The sequence below is a fragment of the Bufo gargarizans genome, chromosome 2 (genome assembly GCF_014858855.1).
Source record: "Bufo gargarizans isolate SCDJY-AF-19 chromosome 2, ASM1485885v1, whole genome shotgun sequence".
NCBI classification, from domain to species: Eukaryota; Metazoa; Chordata; class Amphibia; order Anura; family Bufonidae; genus Bufo; species Bufo gargarizans.
The window spans coordinates 212,858,174-212,871,908 of record NC_058081.1 but is presented as its reverse complement, the minus strand read 5'-3'; the positions used below and the strand labels follow the sequence as shown (position 1 = coordinate 212,871,908).

The window sequence follows — 13,735 nt, the reverse complement described above, 5'->3', positions numbered from 1 at the left end:
CCTTCAAATAATTATGTTCAGTTATGCACTCAATACTTGGTCGGGAATCCTTTTGCAGAAATGACTGCTTCAATGCGGCGTGGCATGGAGGCAATCAACCTGTGGCACTGCTGAGGTGTTATGGAGGCCCAGGATGCTTCGATAGCGGCCTTAAGCTCATCCAGAGTGTTGGGTCTTGCGTCTCTCAACTTTCTCTTCCCAATATCCCACAGATTCTCTATGGGGTTCAGGTCAGGAGAGTTGGCAGGCCAATTGAGCACAGTAATACCATGGTCAGTAAACCATTTACCAGTGGTTTTGGCACTGTGAGCAGGTGCCAGGTCGTGCTGAAAAATGAAATCTTCATCTCCATAAAGCTTTTCAGCAGATGGAAGCATGAAGTGCTCCAAAATCTCCTGATAGCTAGCTGCATTGACCCTGCCCTTGATAAAACACAGTGGACCAACACCAGCAGCTGACATGGCACCCTAGACCATCACTGACTGTGGGTACTTGACACTGGACTTCAGGCATTTTGGCATTTCCCTCTCCCCAGTCTTCCTCCAGACTCTGGCACCTTGATTTCCGAATGACATGCAACAGTCCAGTGCTGCTTCTCTGTAGCCCAGGTCAGGCGCTTCTGCCGCTGTTTCTGGTTCAAAAGTGGCTTGACCTGGGGAATGCGGCACCTGTAGCCCATTTCCTGCACATGCCTGTACACGGTGGCTCTGGATGTTTCTACTCCAGACTCAGTCCACTGCTTCCGCAGGTCCCCCAAGGTCTGGAATCGGTCCTTCTCCACAATCTTCCTCAGGGTCTGGTCACCTCTTCTCGTTGTGCAGCGTTTTCTGCCACACTTTTTACTTCCTACAGACTTCCCACTGAGGTGCCTTGATACAGCACTCTGGGAACAGTCCTATTCCTTCAGAAATTTCTTTCTGTGTCTTACCCTCTTGCTTGAGGGTGTCAATGATGGCCTTCTGGACAGCAGTCAGGTCGGCAGTCTTACCCATGATTGCGGTTTTGAGTAATGAACCAGGCTGGGAATTTTTAAAAGCCTCAGGAATCTTTTGCAGGTGTTTAGAGTTAATTAGTTGATTCAGATGATTAGGTTAATAGCTCGTTTAGAGAACCTTTTCATGATATGCTAATTTTTAGAGATAGGAATTTGGGGTTTTCATGAGCTGTATGCCAAAATCATCAATATTAAAACAATAAAAGGCTTGAACTACTTCAGTTGGTGTGTAATGAATCTAAAATATATGAAAGTCTAATGTTTATCAGTACATTACAGAAAATAATGAACTTTATCACAATATGCTAATTTTTTGAGAAGGACCTGTACAGCTTCACAGTGCTGATGCAGGCAGAGAGCAGAGTTTACATAGGGCTCTGTGCTCTGCATTTTCACACAGGCTGTCTTGCATTTATGCTCATAAATCTGAGAGCCACAATTTTAACTCCATCTCAGATTGTCCCCTAGACTAAACAAGTTATTATAAATAATTAAAGGCATTTAAGAGTTTATTTATAATAGCATGTTTTTTCAGTATTTTCATTCATTTTCATTCATTTTCCCGGAGAACCCTATTAAGTGTGTCAAGCTTGACTTGACTTTATAACATCTCAACCTACTTGACTTCAAACAACTAATTTGCATATGGCATGAGCTGTGATTAAATTTGGTTTTAGGTAAAATGAGGCATCTGCTGTCACGGTGGGGAGTGGGGGAAACTCCCCACCATACAATGCGGACTCGGTAGTAAAGCAACTAGGCTTGAGGATGTGATAAGGGAGCAGGTCACCTCCTATTGCTTCCCTAACCCTCACCCTAACTCCTACCCATATGAGCGGACCTGGGTGGTAGGACAGCTCATACCCAAGAACCTAGGTACCCTGAGTTGCCCTGATAATCCCTCAAATAGAGAAAGGGCTGAGACGACCTGTTCATCCCAGACACAGATAACCAGGAGTCTCCACTGGCCTAGCTGCAAGGAAACAGTGGAGACCGTATACAGCAACTGGATCAGCAGGTAAGCACACCGAACAACACATTTACCTTCCGCAGCCACCACAACTGGAACCCGCGCATGAGTACTGGTGCCCACACACCATACAGGACACAATACAGACAACCATACCCAGGTATCCAGCGCACCAGTTACTGCCAGGACCCCCATGCAAACAGGACACATGGCGGCACCAGGCAGAACTGCATACAAACTAGTAGTTCCCCCTCTGGGGAGCCCTGACACCCCCTTCCATAGTACACACAGATAGTCAGGGGAATGTCTAGCAAACATGCAGAACTACTAACACCACCAGACATGTAACAACAACCAGACATAACACCTACCCATACAAACGACACCACACATAACGTAGGGTAGTGAAGGCAAGGAGACACACCGGCATAACATAGGAGAGACATTGCTAAAGACCTTGATGTTCCACAAGGTGGCCCTCAAGCACTAGGCAGATGGAATAAGCCAGACATTAGCAAAGCTCCAGCACCAACAAAAGTGAGGGAAACTCCCCACCATACAATGCGGACTCGGTAGTAAAGCAACTAGGCTTGAGGATGTGATAAGGGAGCAGGTCACCTCCTATTGCTTCCCTAACCCTCACCCTAACTCCTACCCATATGAGCGGACCTGGGTGGTAGGACAGCTCATACCCAAGAACCTAGGTACCCTGAGTTGCCCTGATAATCCATCAAATAGAGAAAGGGCTGAGACGACCTGTTCATCCCAGACACAGATAACCAGGAGTCTCCACTGGCCTAGCTGCAAGGAAACAGTGGAGACCGTATACAGCAACTGGATCAGTAGGTAAGCACACCGAACAACACATTTACCTGCCGCAGCCACCACAACTGGAACCTGTGCATTAGTACTGGTGCCCACACACCATACAGGACACAGTACAGACAACCACACCCAGGTATCCAGCGCACCAGTTACTGCCAGGACCCCCATGCAAACAGGACACATGGCGGCACCAGGCAGAACTGCATACAAACTAGTAGTTCCCCCTCTGGGGAGCCCTGACACCCCCTTCCATAGTACACACAGATAGTCAGGAGAATGTCTAGCAAACATGCAGGACAACTAACACCACCAGACATGTAACAACAACCAGACATAACACCTACCCATACAAACGACACCACACATAACGTAGGGTAGTGAAGGGAAGGAGACACACCGGCATAACATAGGAGAGACATTGCTGAAGACCTTGATGTTCCACAAGGTGACCCTCAAGCACTGGGCAGATGGAATAAGCCAGACATTAGCAAAGCTCCAGCACCAACAAAAGCTGGAGGACAATTAACTCCAGCCTGCAAGCCGCAGGCAATATACACCAAGTGGCCACACCCAGCCAGGAAGTTAACCCCTCCAGGACAAGACAAGGAAGGAACTAAGATATAAGGGGAAGTGCACACAAATGCAGCACAAACAAAACGTTGTCCCTGGCAACAGCATGCATGGCAAACGTGTCACAGCGCACAGGAACAAGATCATGACATGAAAAGCCCAACAGTCAGGCATCGGTAGAGGTTCAGCCAGTGGGGTGCCTAGGGCGGGGCGGTCCGCCCGGGTGTCAGGCTATCAGCTATACAGGGGGGTGCTGCCTGAGCAGCAGCGCCCAGCCCAATGTCTCTGCAAGGAAGAAGAGCTGTGATTCCCTTAGGAGAGAGGACCTTTGAGGATATCATCACCATGTGACCAGTAACATATCAATATTACTGGTCACATGGCTATGAGATAATCAAAGGTCCTTTCTCTCTATCAGGAGTGTTGCTGCAGGAGAAGTTTGCCATAATTGTGGAGCTTTTTTGTGAAGATTACATCAGGAAATGTGGCAGGGGCTGTTATACTGTAAGCTACTGTATAGTGTGGAGTGCTGTACTGCTCTGCTGTATACTGTGGAGTGCTGTATATTGCAGATTGCTATACTGCTTTACTGTATACTGTGGGATACTGCATACTGTAGTGTGCTGTATACTGTGGGGTGCTGTATACTGTGATGTACTGTATACTGTGGGGTGCTATAATGTATGCTATAGGATGCTATACTGCATACTGTGGGGTGATATACAGTCGTGGCCAAAAGTTTTGAGAATGACAGAAATATTAGTTTTCACAAAGTTTGCTGCTAAACTGCTTTTAGATCTTTGTTTCAGTTGTTTCTGTGATGTAGTGAAATATAATTACACGCACTTCATACGTTTCAAAGCCTTTTATCGACAATTACATGACATTTATGCAAAGAGTCAGTATTTGCAGTGTTGGCCCTTCTTTTTCAGGACCTCTGCAATTCGACTGGGCATGCTCTCAATCAACTTCTGGGCCAATTCCTGACTGATAGCAACCCATTCTTTCATAATCACTTCTTGGAGTTTGTCAGAATTAGTGGGTTTTTGTTTGTCCACCCGCATCTTGAGGATTGACCACAAGTTCTCAATGGGATTAAGATCTGGGCAGTTTCCAGGCCATGGACCCAAAATGTCAACATTTTGGTCCCCGAGCCACTTAATTATCACTTTTGCCTTATGGCACGGTGCTCCATCGTGCTGGAAAATGCATTGTTCTTCACCAAACTGTTGTTGGATTGTTGGAAGAAGTAGCTGTTGGAGGGTGTTTTGGTACCATTCTTTATTCATTGCTGTGTTTTTGCGCAAAATTGTGAGTGAGCCCACTCTCTTGGATGAGAAGCAACCCCACACATGAATGGTCTCAGGATGCTTTACTGTTGGCATGACACAGGACTGATGGTAGCGCTCACCTTTTCTTCTCTGGACATGCCTTTTTCCTGATGCCCCAAACAATCGGAAAGAAGATTCATTGGAGAATATGACTTTGCCCCAGTCCTCAGCAGTCCATTCACCATATTTTCTGCAGAAGATCAATCTGTCCCTGATGGGTTTTTTTTGGAGAGAAGTGGCTTCTTTGCTGCCCTTCTTGACATCAGGCCATTTTCCAAAAGTCTTCGCCTCACTGTGCGTGCAGATGCGCTCACACCTGCCTGCTGCCATTCCTGAGCAAGCTCTGCACTGGTGGCACTCCGATCCTGCAGCTGAATCCTCTTTAGGAGACGATCCTGGCGCTTGCTGGACTTTCTTGGACGCCCTGAAGCCTTCTTAACAAGAATTGAACCTCTTTCCTTGAAGTTCTTGATGATCCTATAAATTGTTGATTGAGGTTCAATCTTAGTAGCCACAATATCCTTGCCTGTGAAGCCATTTTTATGCAACGCAATGATGGCTGCACACGGTTTTTTGCAGGTCACCATGGTTAACAATGGAAAACAATGATTTCAAGCATCACCCTCCTTTTAACAGGTCAAGTCAGCCATTTTAACCCAATCAGCCTGACATAATGATCTCCAGCCTTATGCTCGTCAACATTCTCACCTGAGTTAACAAGACGATTACTGAAATGATCTCAGCAGGTCCTTTAATGACAGCAATGAAATGCAGTGGAAAGTTTTTTTGGGGATTAAGTTAATTTTCATGGCAAAGAAGGACTATGCAATTCATCTGATCACTCTTCATAACATTCTGGAGTTTTTGCAAATTGCTATTATAAAAACTTAAGCAGCAACTTTTCCAATTTTCAATATTTATGTAATTCTCAAAACTTTTGGCCATGACTGTACTATGTATTGCATACTATGGGGTACTATATACTGTGAGGCTTTGTATACTGTTGGGTGCTGTATACTGTGGGGTGCTATACTATACATTGCATACTGTGGGGTACTGTATACTATAGGGTGCTTTACTGCATACTGTGGGGTACTGTATACTATAGGGTGCTATATTGCATACTATGGGGTGCTATACTATATATTGCATACTGTGGGGTACTGTATAATATAGGCTGCTATACTGCATACTGTGGGGTGCTGTATACTATAGGGTGCTCTACTGCGTACTATGGGGTACTGTATATTGGGCGGTGGTATATACTGTATACTGTGGGGTATTACACTGTGTACTGCGGGGTATTAGACTGTATACTGTGGAGTTGTACACTACACTGGCTGGGGGTGTTATACAATAGACGTCAATTCAACAAATCTGACCTAGATAAATTAAGGGTATTAGGTTCTCCTAAATAAAAACTGGCCACCCTACGGCTGATAACCCCCAATTTATATTTATCCTATAATCTGTAATAATAATTCCACTCTAAGTCCTCTGACCACTAAAAACTGGCGAGCTATCGTATCTGTGTTCACTCCTGCACCAGGAATGTGGTTCTGTGCACTGTCACCACTCGTCCCTCCATTGCTTCCTTTTCATTGATTAATCGCATTGATTATATGGTTTAGGGTCAGCAATGATGATAGCCGTAATCTAAAATCGCTTCATACGTTGCCCCCAAAATGTTTGCCAGATCCCTGGAATTCTTAGGGGTAATGGGCAACGACACTATATACGTGGCATAGTTTTCTTTAATATTTGCCAGAAAAAAATAAACATGGGGCCTAACGCGAAAGAGGGGACAGTTGGGGCAAATTGACAGAAGAGGCCCAAGATGGGTAAACAGCCCCCGGCCTATGATATACTTAATCCGCCCCTGGTGCGCGCTCGAGCCTATCTTACTTGTATGCTCGCCCTCGGCCGAAAACCTCCCATCTTCCTTGTAGCCACTTGCTCTTGTGCTCCTGAGCAAGAAAACGGCTGTGATGTGTGGCTTGTGCCTTCTAGTGAAGTGACCACCTCACCAGTGTTGTGTGTGTCACAGTGTGTGTCTGCAGATACACTGCCGCTGAGATGAGCCTGCAAAAAGCACTGTGGTGTGTGGCAGGAGTGGTGCAGACAGTCACAATGGCACTGTGGCATGTGGCAGTTAGGAGTGGTGCAGTCACAATGGCACTGTGGCATGTGGTAGTTAGGAGTGGTGCAGACAGTCAAAGTGGCACTGTGGTGTGTGGCAGTTAGGAGTGGTGCAGACAGTCACAGTGGCACTATGGTGTGTGGCAGTTAGGAGTGGTGCAGACAGTTACAATGGCAATGTGGCATGTGGCAGTTAGGAGTGGTGCAGACAGTCACAGTGGCACTGTGGTGTGTGGCAGCTAGGAGTGGTGCAGTCACAGTGGCACTGTGGTGTGTGGCAGTTAGGAGTGGTGCAGACAGTTACAATGGCAATGTGGCATGTGGCAGTTAAGAGTGGTGCAGACAGTCACAGTGGCACTGTGGTGTGTGGCAGCTAGGAGTGGTGCAGTCACAGTGGCACTGTGCTGTGTGGCAGTTAGGAGTGGTGCAGACAGTCACAATGGCATTGTGGTGTGTGGTAGTTAGGAGTGGTGCAGACAGTCACAGTGGCACTGTGGTGTGTGGCAGTTAGGAGTGGTGCAGACAGTCACAGTGGCACTGTAGCAGAACAGTGTGCAGGCAAGAGGAAGCAGACTAGACAGACTAGAGAGGTTTTTTTCAGTTAAAAAGGCCTTGCTGCCTTTAATTTTCAATGGAGGAAGGGGCATTGAGGAGTCACAAGGCTGCTGCCAGCCAGTGCCAGGGCAGACATTTACAAGGGGCCCAAATATGGATGGGAAAGGACCAGCCTTATTAACCTGTAGGATACCAGTGCCGTACCTGTACGGCGGTGCAGGACGTGACTTGAGTCCCAGTGCTGTACAGGTATGGCGGACTGATTGGGCACGTGCAGGAGCTGGTGTCACTGTCAGCTGAGCCCCTGCTATCAGGGCAGGGTGCACCGGCATCAGTGAAAACTCCAGCCCGCTCTATAAAAAATATAACATGATCCATCCCGTCAGGTGAACCTGTAAACAAAATTATAAAAGCTGTACAAAAATAGCCATTTTTTCTTCGCCTTCCTTCACAAAATGTGTAATACCAAGCTTACATTGTATTTTCATGTTGACAGATTTCCTTTAAATTTTCATTTACCTGAAATTTTCTGTTTACTAGTGATAATTTTTTTATTTCAAACAAAATAAATATTTCAGTATATTTAAATGTAAAAATTAAGTTTCTTATGGTTTCGGCAGGGGGAGGGGGGGTGCCAGAGAAAGTACCCTCCCTGGGTGCCAAATACCCTAGGCACGCCACTGGGTTCTGCATTATCTTTGTGATAGGTCCCCTTTAATGGACTTTACCAAAGAACTTTTTGATTTACCATTTGTGTTTTGTTTTTTAATTTGCTTCAAGTGATTAAAGTGTTTTGAGCAAAGAGTTACAAAAATATGGTATTCTTTCTTCCAAAAAATAATGCCAGACCTGTTCATAGGTTTTGTGTAACATTGCTAATCAGCTCCACCCACTTCAATGGAGCTGAGCTGCAATACCAGACACAACAAACAGACAGATGTGATGCTGTTTCTGGAAGAAAGCAGACATGTTTTTCTAATTCTATACTACAACCCTTTTCATTCTGATCTTATAAAGTAAAGGCCTACTGCTAAGATATGCCTCTGGGATCCCTACCAATCATGACAATGAAGAGACCACAGAATCGGTGTACTTCTGTGTCCTCCTCACTGTTTTCCCCTGCACAGGGACACTCCGGCAACTCGCAATGAAGAGAGCCATAGTGTACCCCTATTCAAGTAAATGAGACAAGCTGAACTTTTCCGTTTAGCCTGGTTGACAGAAGTGCCAAATTGCTGGGAAAAGTTAGAATTGGATATCGTATTAAACAGTGCTGCGGACCTTCATTTATTGAATTGGTGGGGGTCCCAGAGGTCCGACCCTTACTGATTATAATGTCTTGATAGGATAGGTATACCTTTAAGCTTAAACTGAGGAATTAAATATCAAATAGCATACCTATTTTATATATGACATTATTTTATAGGGTATTAAAGGATCTCTGGGCTTAAGTGGATTCAGGGGACCAATTGGACACCCGGGACAGAATGGGGCTCCTGGGCCACAAGGACCTACAGGACCAAAAGGAAATTCAGGATTAAAGGTAACATAATTCCAATAGCCTAAGGACTTTTTTTTTTTTTTTTTACCCAGATACATTTATACATTTTCTAGTTGCTATCCAAGTTCATACTAAGGAGGTGGGTAGAGTATACTACAACCAGGATTTAATATTGTATTTCTAAAATGCTCCCAAAAATGCAACAGCAAATTCACCAAAAATGCAATACAAGCTGCAGCACTACAGATGCATTTGTGTGCTTTTGTTTTAATCGACCTAGAACATGAAGAATGTAAAAAGGATATCAGCATCTAAACTTACAGAGTACATAAAACAAAGTAAATGAAAGAAAATTATTTTTTTATTCACTGACATCTGACTCACTAAACATCACAAAAACGCCTGAAAAAGGTTCATTTCCCAAAGTTATACAAATTATTGTCATAAATGTAAAACCTCCTACTACCAAATTAATTAATTTGATTAATTATAAATAAACGTTTAAAGGGATTATCCCATGACTAATGTAAAAAATGAAAATCAGACATCATATATTACATGACAACCTCTTTCTAACAGAACCAGTTCTGTACCTCACATGGATCCAGAGATCTCCCCATTCATTGCTCTGCTAGATTGATATCAAGCTAGCAGCTCAAGGGGAGTGTCTTTTCTGCTGCAGCCAAGGGGGCGTGTCTCAGCTCTCCCTATCACAGCTCAGGAGGCAGGTGAAGGATAAAACTGAGCATGTGCAGCCATCTCAGTGAGCCGGACAAAGAAATAAGACAAAGAACAAGCAGCAGGTGGTGTTATACAGATACATTTTATTGAATAACACAGAGACTATGCTAATTTTTTAATTACATGCAATTACAAAAGTATTCAGATCCATGTGCTGGTTTGAAAAGTGGAGAATATTTATTGTGAGACAAACTCTTTAAATATACAAAGCCTAATTTCCTAAACCCCAGCTAAATCTCAAATGTAATCTAAAATAAAATCATCATTTGAAATTAAAATAGTGGGGCAAAAAAAAAGTTAATTAATCGTTCACTGTATTATTTCAATTTAATCACGAAAGAGACTGTAACCGTTGATTATCTATATACAAGCAGAGCTATTGCTAGTTTCTTCCTTTAAATGATGATGGAAATAATTACTTAGAACTTTATTAAGTGCAAATAATAGATTATGTAATCAAGTTTTGCAGATATCTTTTTTTTCCAGTAATGACACTAAACCTAAAAAGTATTTATAAAAGTAAAAGGTGAGAAAGTTGCCCACACTGTTTATCAGTCTGAAGTTTTTTCTCCATTTTCCTGCAACAGTCTCGTAGAAATACAAGGGAATGGGGTTTGTTTGTGTCCTACTGAATATAAGTCAGAGGGGAGAGGCTACTGCCTCAGCCAGTATTCTTACAGGTACGCATCATGCTTGTAAAGAGGAGCAGCAGAATGACTGACCTGTTATATTAATGTGTTGAAAGGAGATGAATAGTCTAGGAACAAATTGTTGGGATATTTTATTAAAGTAGGTCCTTTAAAAATGTTATCTTTTACGTACAATAAATCAGCTTGCTATGTACTGACATTATGGTAGGGTTGTACTTATTCAATTCAATCAAACTGATCAGAGTTGCAGTGTAAATTCTTTAGATTTTTATTAACTCACCAATTATTTTTAACATGATCTCCTGAAAATCCCATGTGTTGGGGCACAGTTTGACATTTTCCTTACATCTCTAATCAAGGGACAAAAAGGTTGGACAGGTTGGATTTGAACTTGCCTGACTCTTTGCTAATCCCCATTTTCGATTGAAACAAGAATACACGCTTAACCAATCTAAGTTTGCATGATTTTAGGAAACTAATGAACAAATGCAATAGCCAATGGCTACTGAATGTTTATAGACATCTTAAGGGGTTGTCCAGGATTTTGATATTAAAGGCCTGTCCTCAGGATAGGCCATCAATATCTGATCAGCGGTGGGCTCGACCCCCCCCCCCACCACCAATCAGCTGTTTTCTTGTGCTTCCAGCGCAGCAAGTCAGCGCCAAAAGTACACTGCTCCATCTATTGTGTATTGGACAGAGCTGCTAGCTGCAGTGCTGCTCCAGTTCTCTTAAAAAAATAATGCAGCTATGTTGAAAATATTGAAACTGTGACTTAAAGTTACATTACTAAAAAGTAACTAACCAGCTAACAATTGCCCATATACGGTACACCACCTTGCATATACCATAATTTATGACTGCATCTAGAAACTGGTTTTAAGCTATCTGTAACTGGTAATATTGGGGGAGATTTATTAAACTGGTGTAAAGTGGAAGTGGCTAAGTTGCCCATACAACCAATCAGATTCTTTTAGAGCTCCTTTGGAAAATGAAAGGTGGAATCTGATTGGTTGCTATGGGCAACTCAGCCAGTTCTACTTTACACCAGTTTGATAAATCTCCCCCATTCTGTTCTACACAACACTAGGCATTTTACTTATGCCTCATTCACACAGTTGGTGTTCAGCCAGTTATTCCCATCAGTGATTTTGAGCCAAAACCAGGAGTGGCTCTAAACCCAGAACAGGGGCAGATCTTTCCCTTATACCAGATGTCTATGGAGGTTCCGATCCTGGATTTGTCTCACAATCACTGATTGAAATCACTGACCAAAATCATTGTGAGTGAGGCATAAGGCAGGTACAAACTGTGATGAGCTATGTTTGACTATTAGAGCGATCACAAGAATCCATACATTGGCACCTGCACTAGCTTCTCTTTGTTTCTTAACAAGGGTGAGAAAGGAAAAAGAGGAAAATCTTTGCCATGTCCACAAGTGGATCCAGGAATACCAGGAATAAAGGGTGAAATGGTGAGGAATGTGGAAGTGATCTATACATTTTTATACAATGTTTGCAATAAGTCTCACCCTGTATTGGCAGTGCTTACTGTAAATACATGAAGAATTATCCATCCTAAATTGTGATTCATTTTCTGAGACTAGCTGCTTTGCCCCCTGATGGATAGAAAGTATTCAGACATGTGCCCTTATCTAAATGTTTGTAATACACCTACACTACCAGTTCTTTCCTCCGTCTTTGGGAACACTGCTATAAAGTTAGGAGAAGATGTTCATTTACATGTCAGTGCAGATATACTATGGGCTTGCAGTTCACATATAAGTCTAGCTTGCTGTATAGATGTGCCTATGTAAATTAAACCTTGTCCACCCATTAGATACACCTGAGATGCTGTCTCAATGACAGAAATAGTATACAGTAGCAAGTGTATTACAAACTTTGCTCAGTTTTAGTGCTACAGGACCATAGTAGTCATGCTGTGGTTCCCTCCTTTACTTTGAACACAACTGGGATGAGGGACAGAAAATAAACAGCTTGTGGGCCCCATTAGCAGGAAGTGTGCAGTTGCCTTACATTTTTTTTTAAAATAGGTTATAATTGTCTAACCAGTAGCTATCATGCTAAACTATAGGGGCCACATTTAGGAGATCCTCATTCTGATTTAGTTCCTGTGGACACAAGGGCACTTGTCACATGTTCACGAAAATGAGAAAATTCTGCCACTTAACATAAAACATTACAGTACTACATTCTATTAGACAAAGGATAAAGCTGGACATGAACTGAGTAAATGTATAATTACTGAACCTTCACACAAACCATTGGCCTATTATGTATTCATTCAGACCACCTTCATACCAATTTATGACATGTAGGGGTAAAAAAGGCCATTTCCGTCAACTTGTTCTTCCAAAAAGGTAAAGAAATTGCTGTTCTATCCTGAAATAAAATAAAATAGAAAAACAAGTTTTGTTGATAACACAGATATAATGAAATACAATGAAAATTTTTATTTTGGTCTGAATAGTGGGACTGAGAGTGAGTCCTATGACAGTAGCTGTCAGTGTAGAAATAAAGGCTCTTTGGCAGGAAGTGGCACTTCAGATTTTTGGGCTGTAATTGTATGTTGCCTCATTTTTCTGGCACTCCACCCTATGTGGCTTGCTGTTCCAAGCTGGCACTATATAGGAGCTCTGTGTCTGGTACTATATACTGGTTCTATAGCTGGATTAATGGCTGGTACTGGTAGCTTTGTGGTTGGTCATGTTATAATGGAATTAGAGATGACTGCACTGTGAGGTGCTGTGTTGTGCAGTAGTGTGGGGGCACCCTGAATGGAGTTGTAGGATTCTTAATGCTAATGTTTTGAGGATAGATTTCTCTGTATTTGTGAGGCTCTGCACCCATGAACCCAGTTTTGACAGACAGGATGATAGAAAGTGAGATAAATGGTAACCAAGAGGTCAAAAGATGCATAGCACTTAGGTCTATAGTCCACAGGTAAATTCCCTAAAATGCCAGTGAGTTTTCACTACTTGGCTTTCCCTTTTCATTCTTATAGGAGAGGTAAGACAGTAGGTTTACTAAGTGGTAACTGGACGGGTGGTGATTCCTTCTGTTTGAAAATTAATCTTTATATTTTAATGGTATATTTACATTTTCTAAAATTTACTTTCAGGGAGAAGATGGAACTGAGGGTTTTAAGGGTGAAAAAGGAGACCCTGGACTTTCTGTAAGTGATATAATAATTTTCCACATTTACAGAACACAAAAAGGAAACCAAAACCAACTTATCTTGTAGCAGAGCAGAAACAGAAAATCTACCTTTCCTCGGAGCAAGATAGAAGCTATAACCCGCACAAGACACTGGGAAGGGGCGTAATTTAAACTCACATAAACGACCCCACCCAGTGCACCTGAAGGGAGGCGGATACAGGTCAACTCCAAAGCCAAAACAAACAAAAAACTACACACGTGCTGCTAACTTGGCAGACCT

General features: G+C 42.9%; 1 protein-coding gene across 1 annotated transcript in view; it reads left to right on the top strand.

The window, feature by feature from the left end:
* Positions 1–13,735, top strand: part of LOC122925784 (collagen alpha-1(VII) chain-like) — a 556,601-nt gene that overhangs the window by 435,863 nt on the left and 107,003 nt on the right. Inside the window, 3 exon segments of the mRNA XM_044277135.1 lie at positions 8,811–8,927; positions 11,673–11,750; positions 13,418–13,471. Of these exon segments, the coding sequence (XP_044133070.1) occupies positions 8,811–8,927; positions 11,673–11,750; positions 13,418–13,471 (249 nt within the window).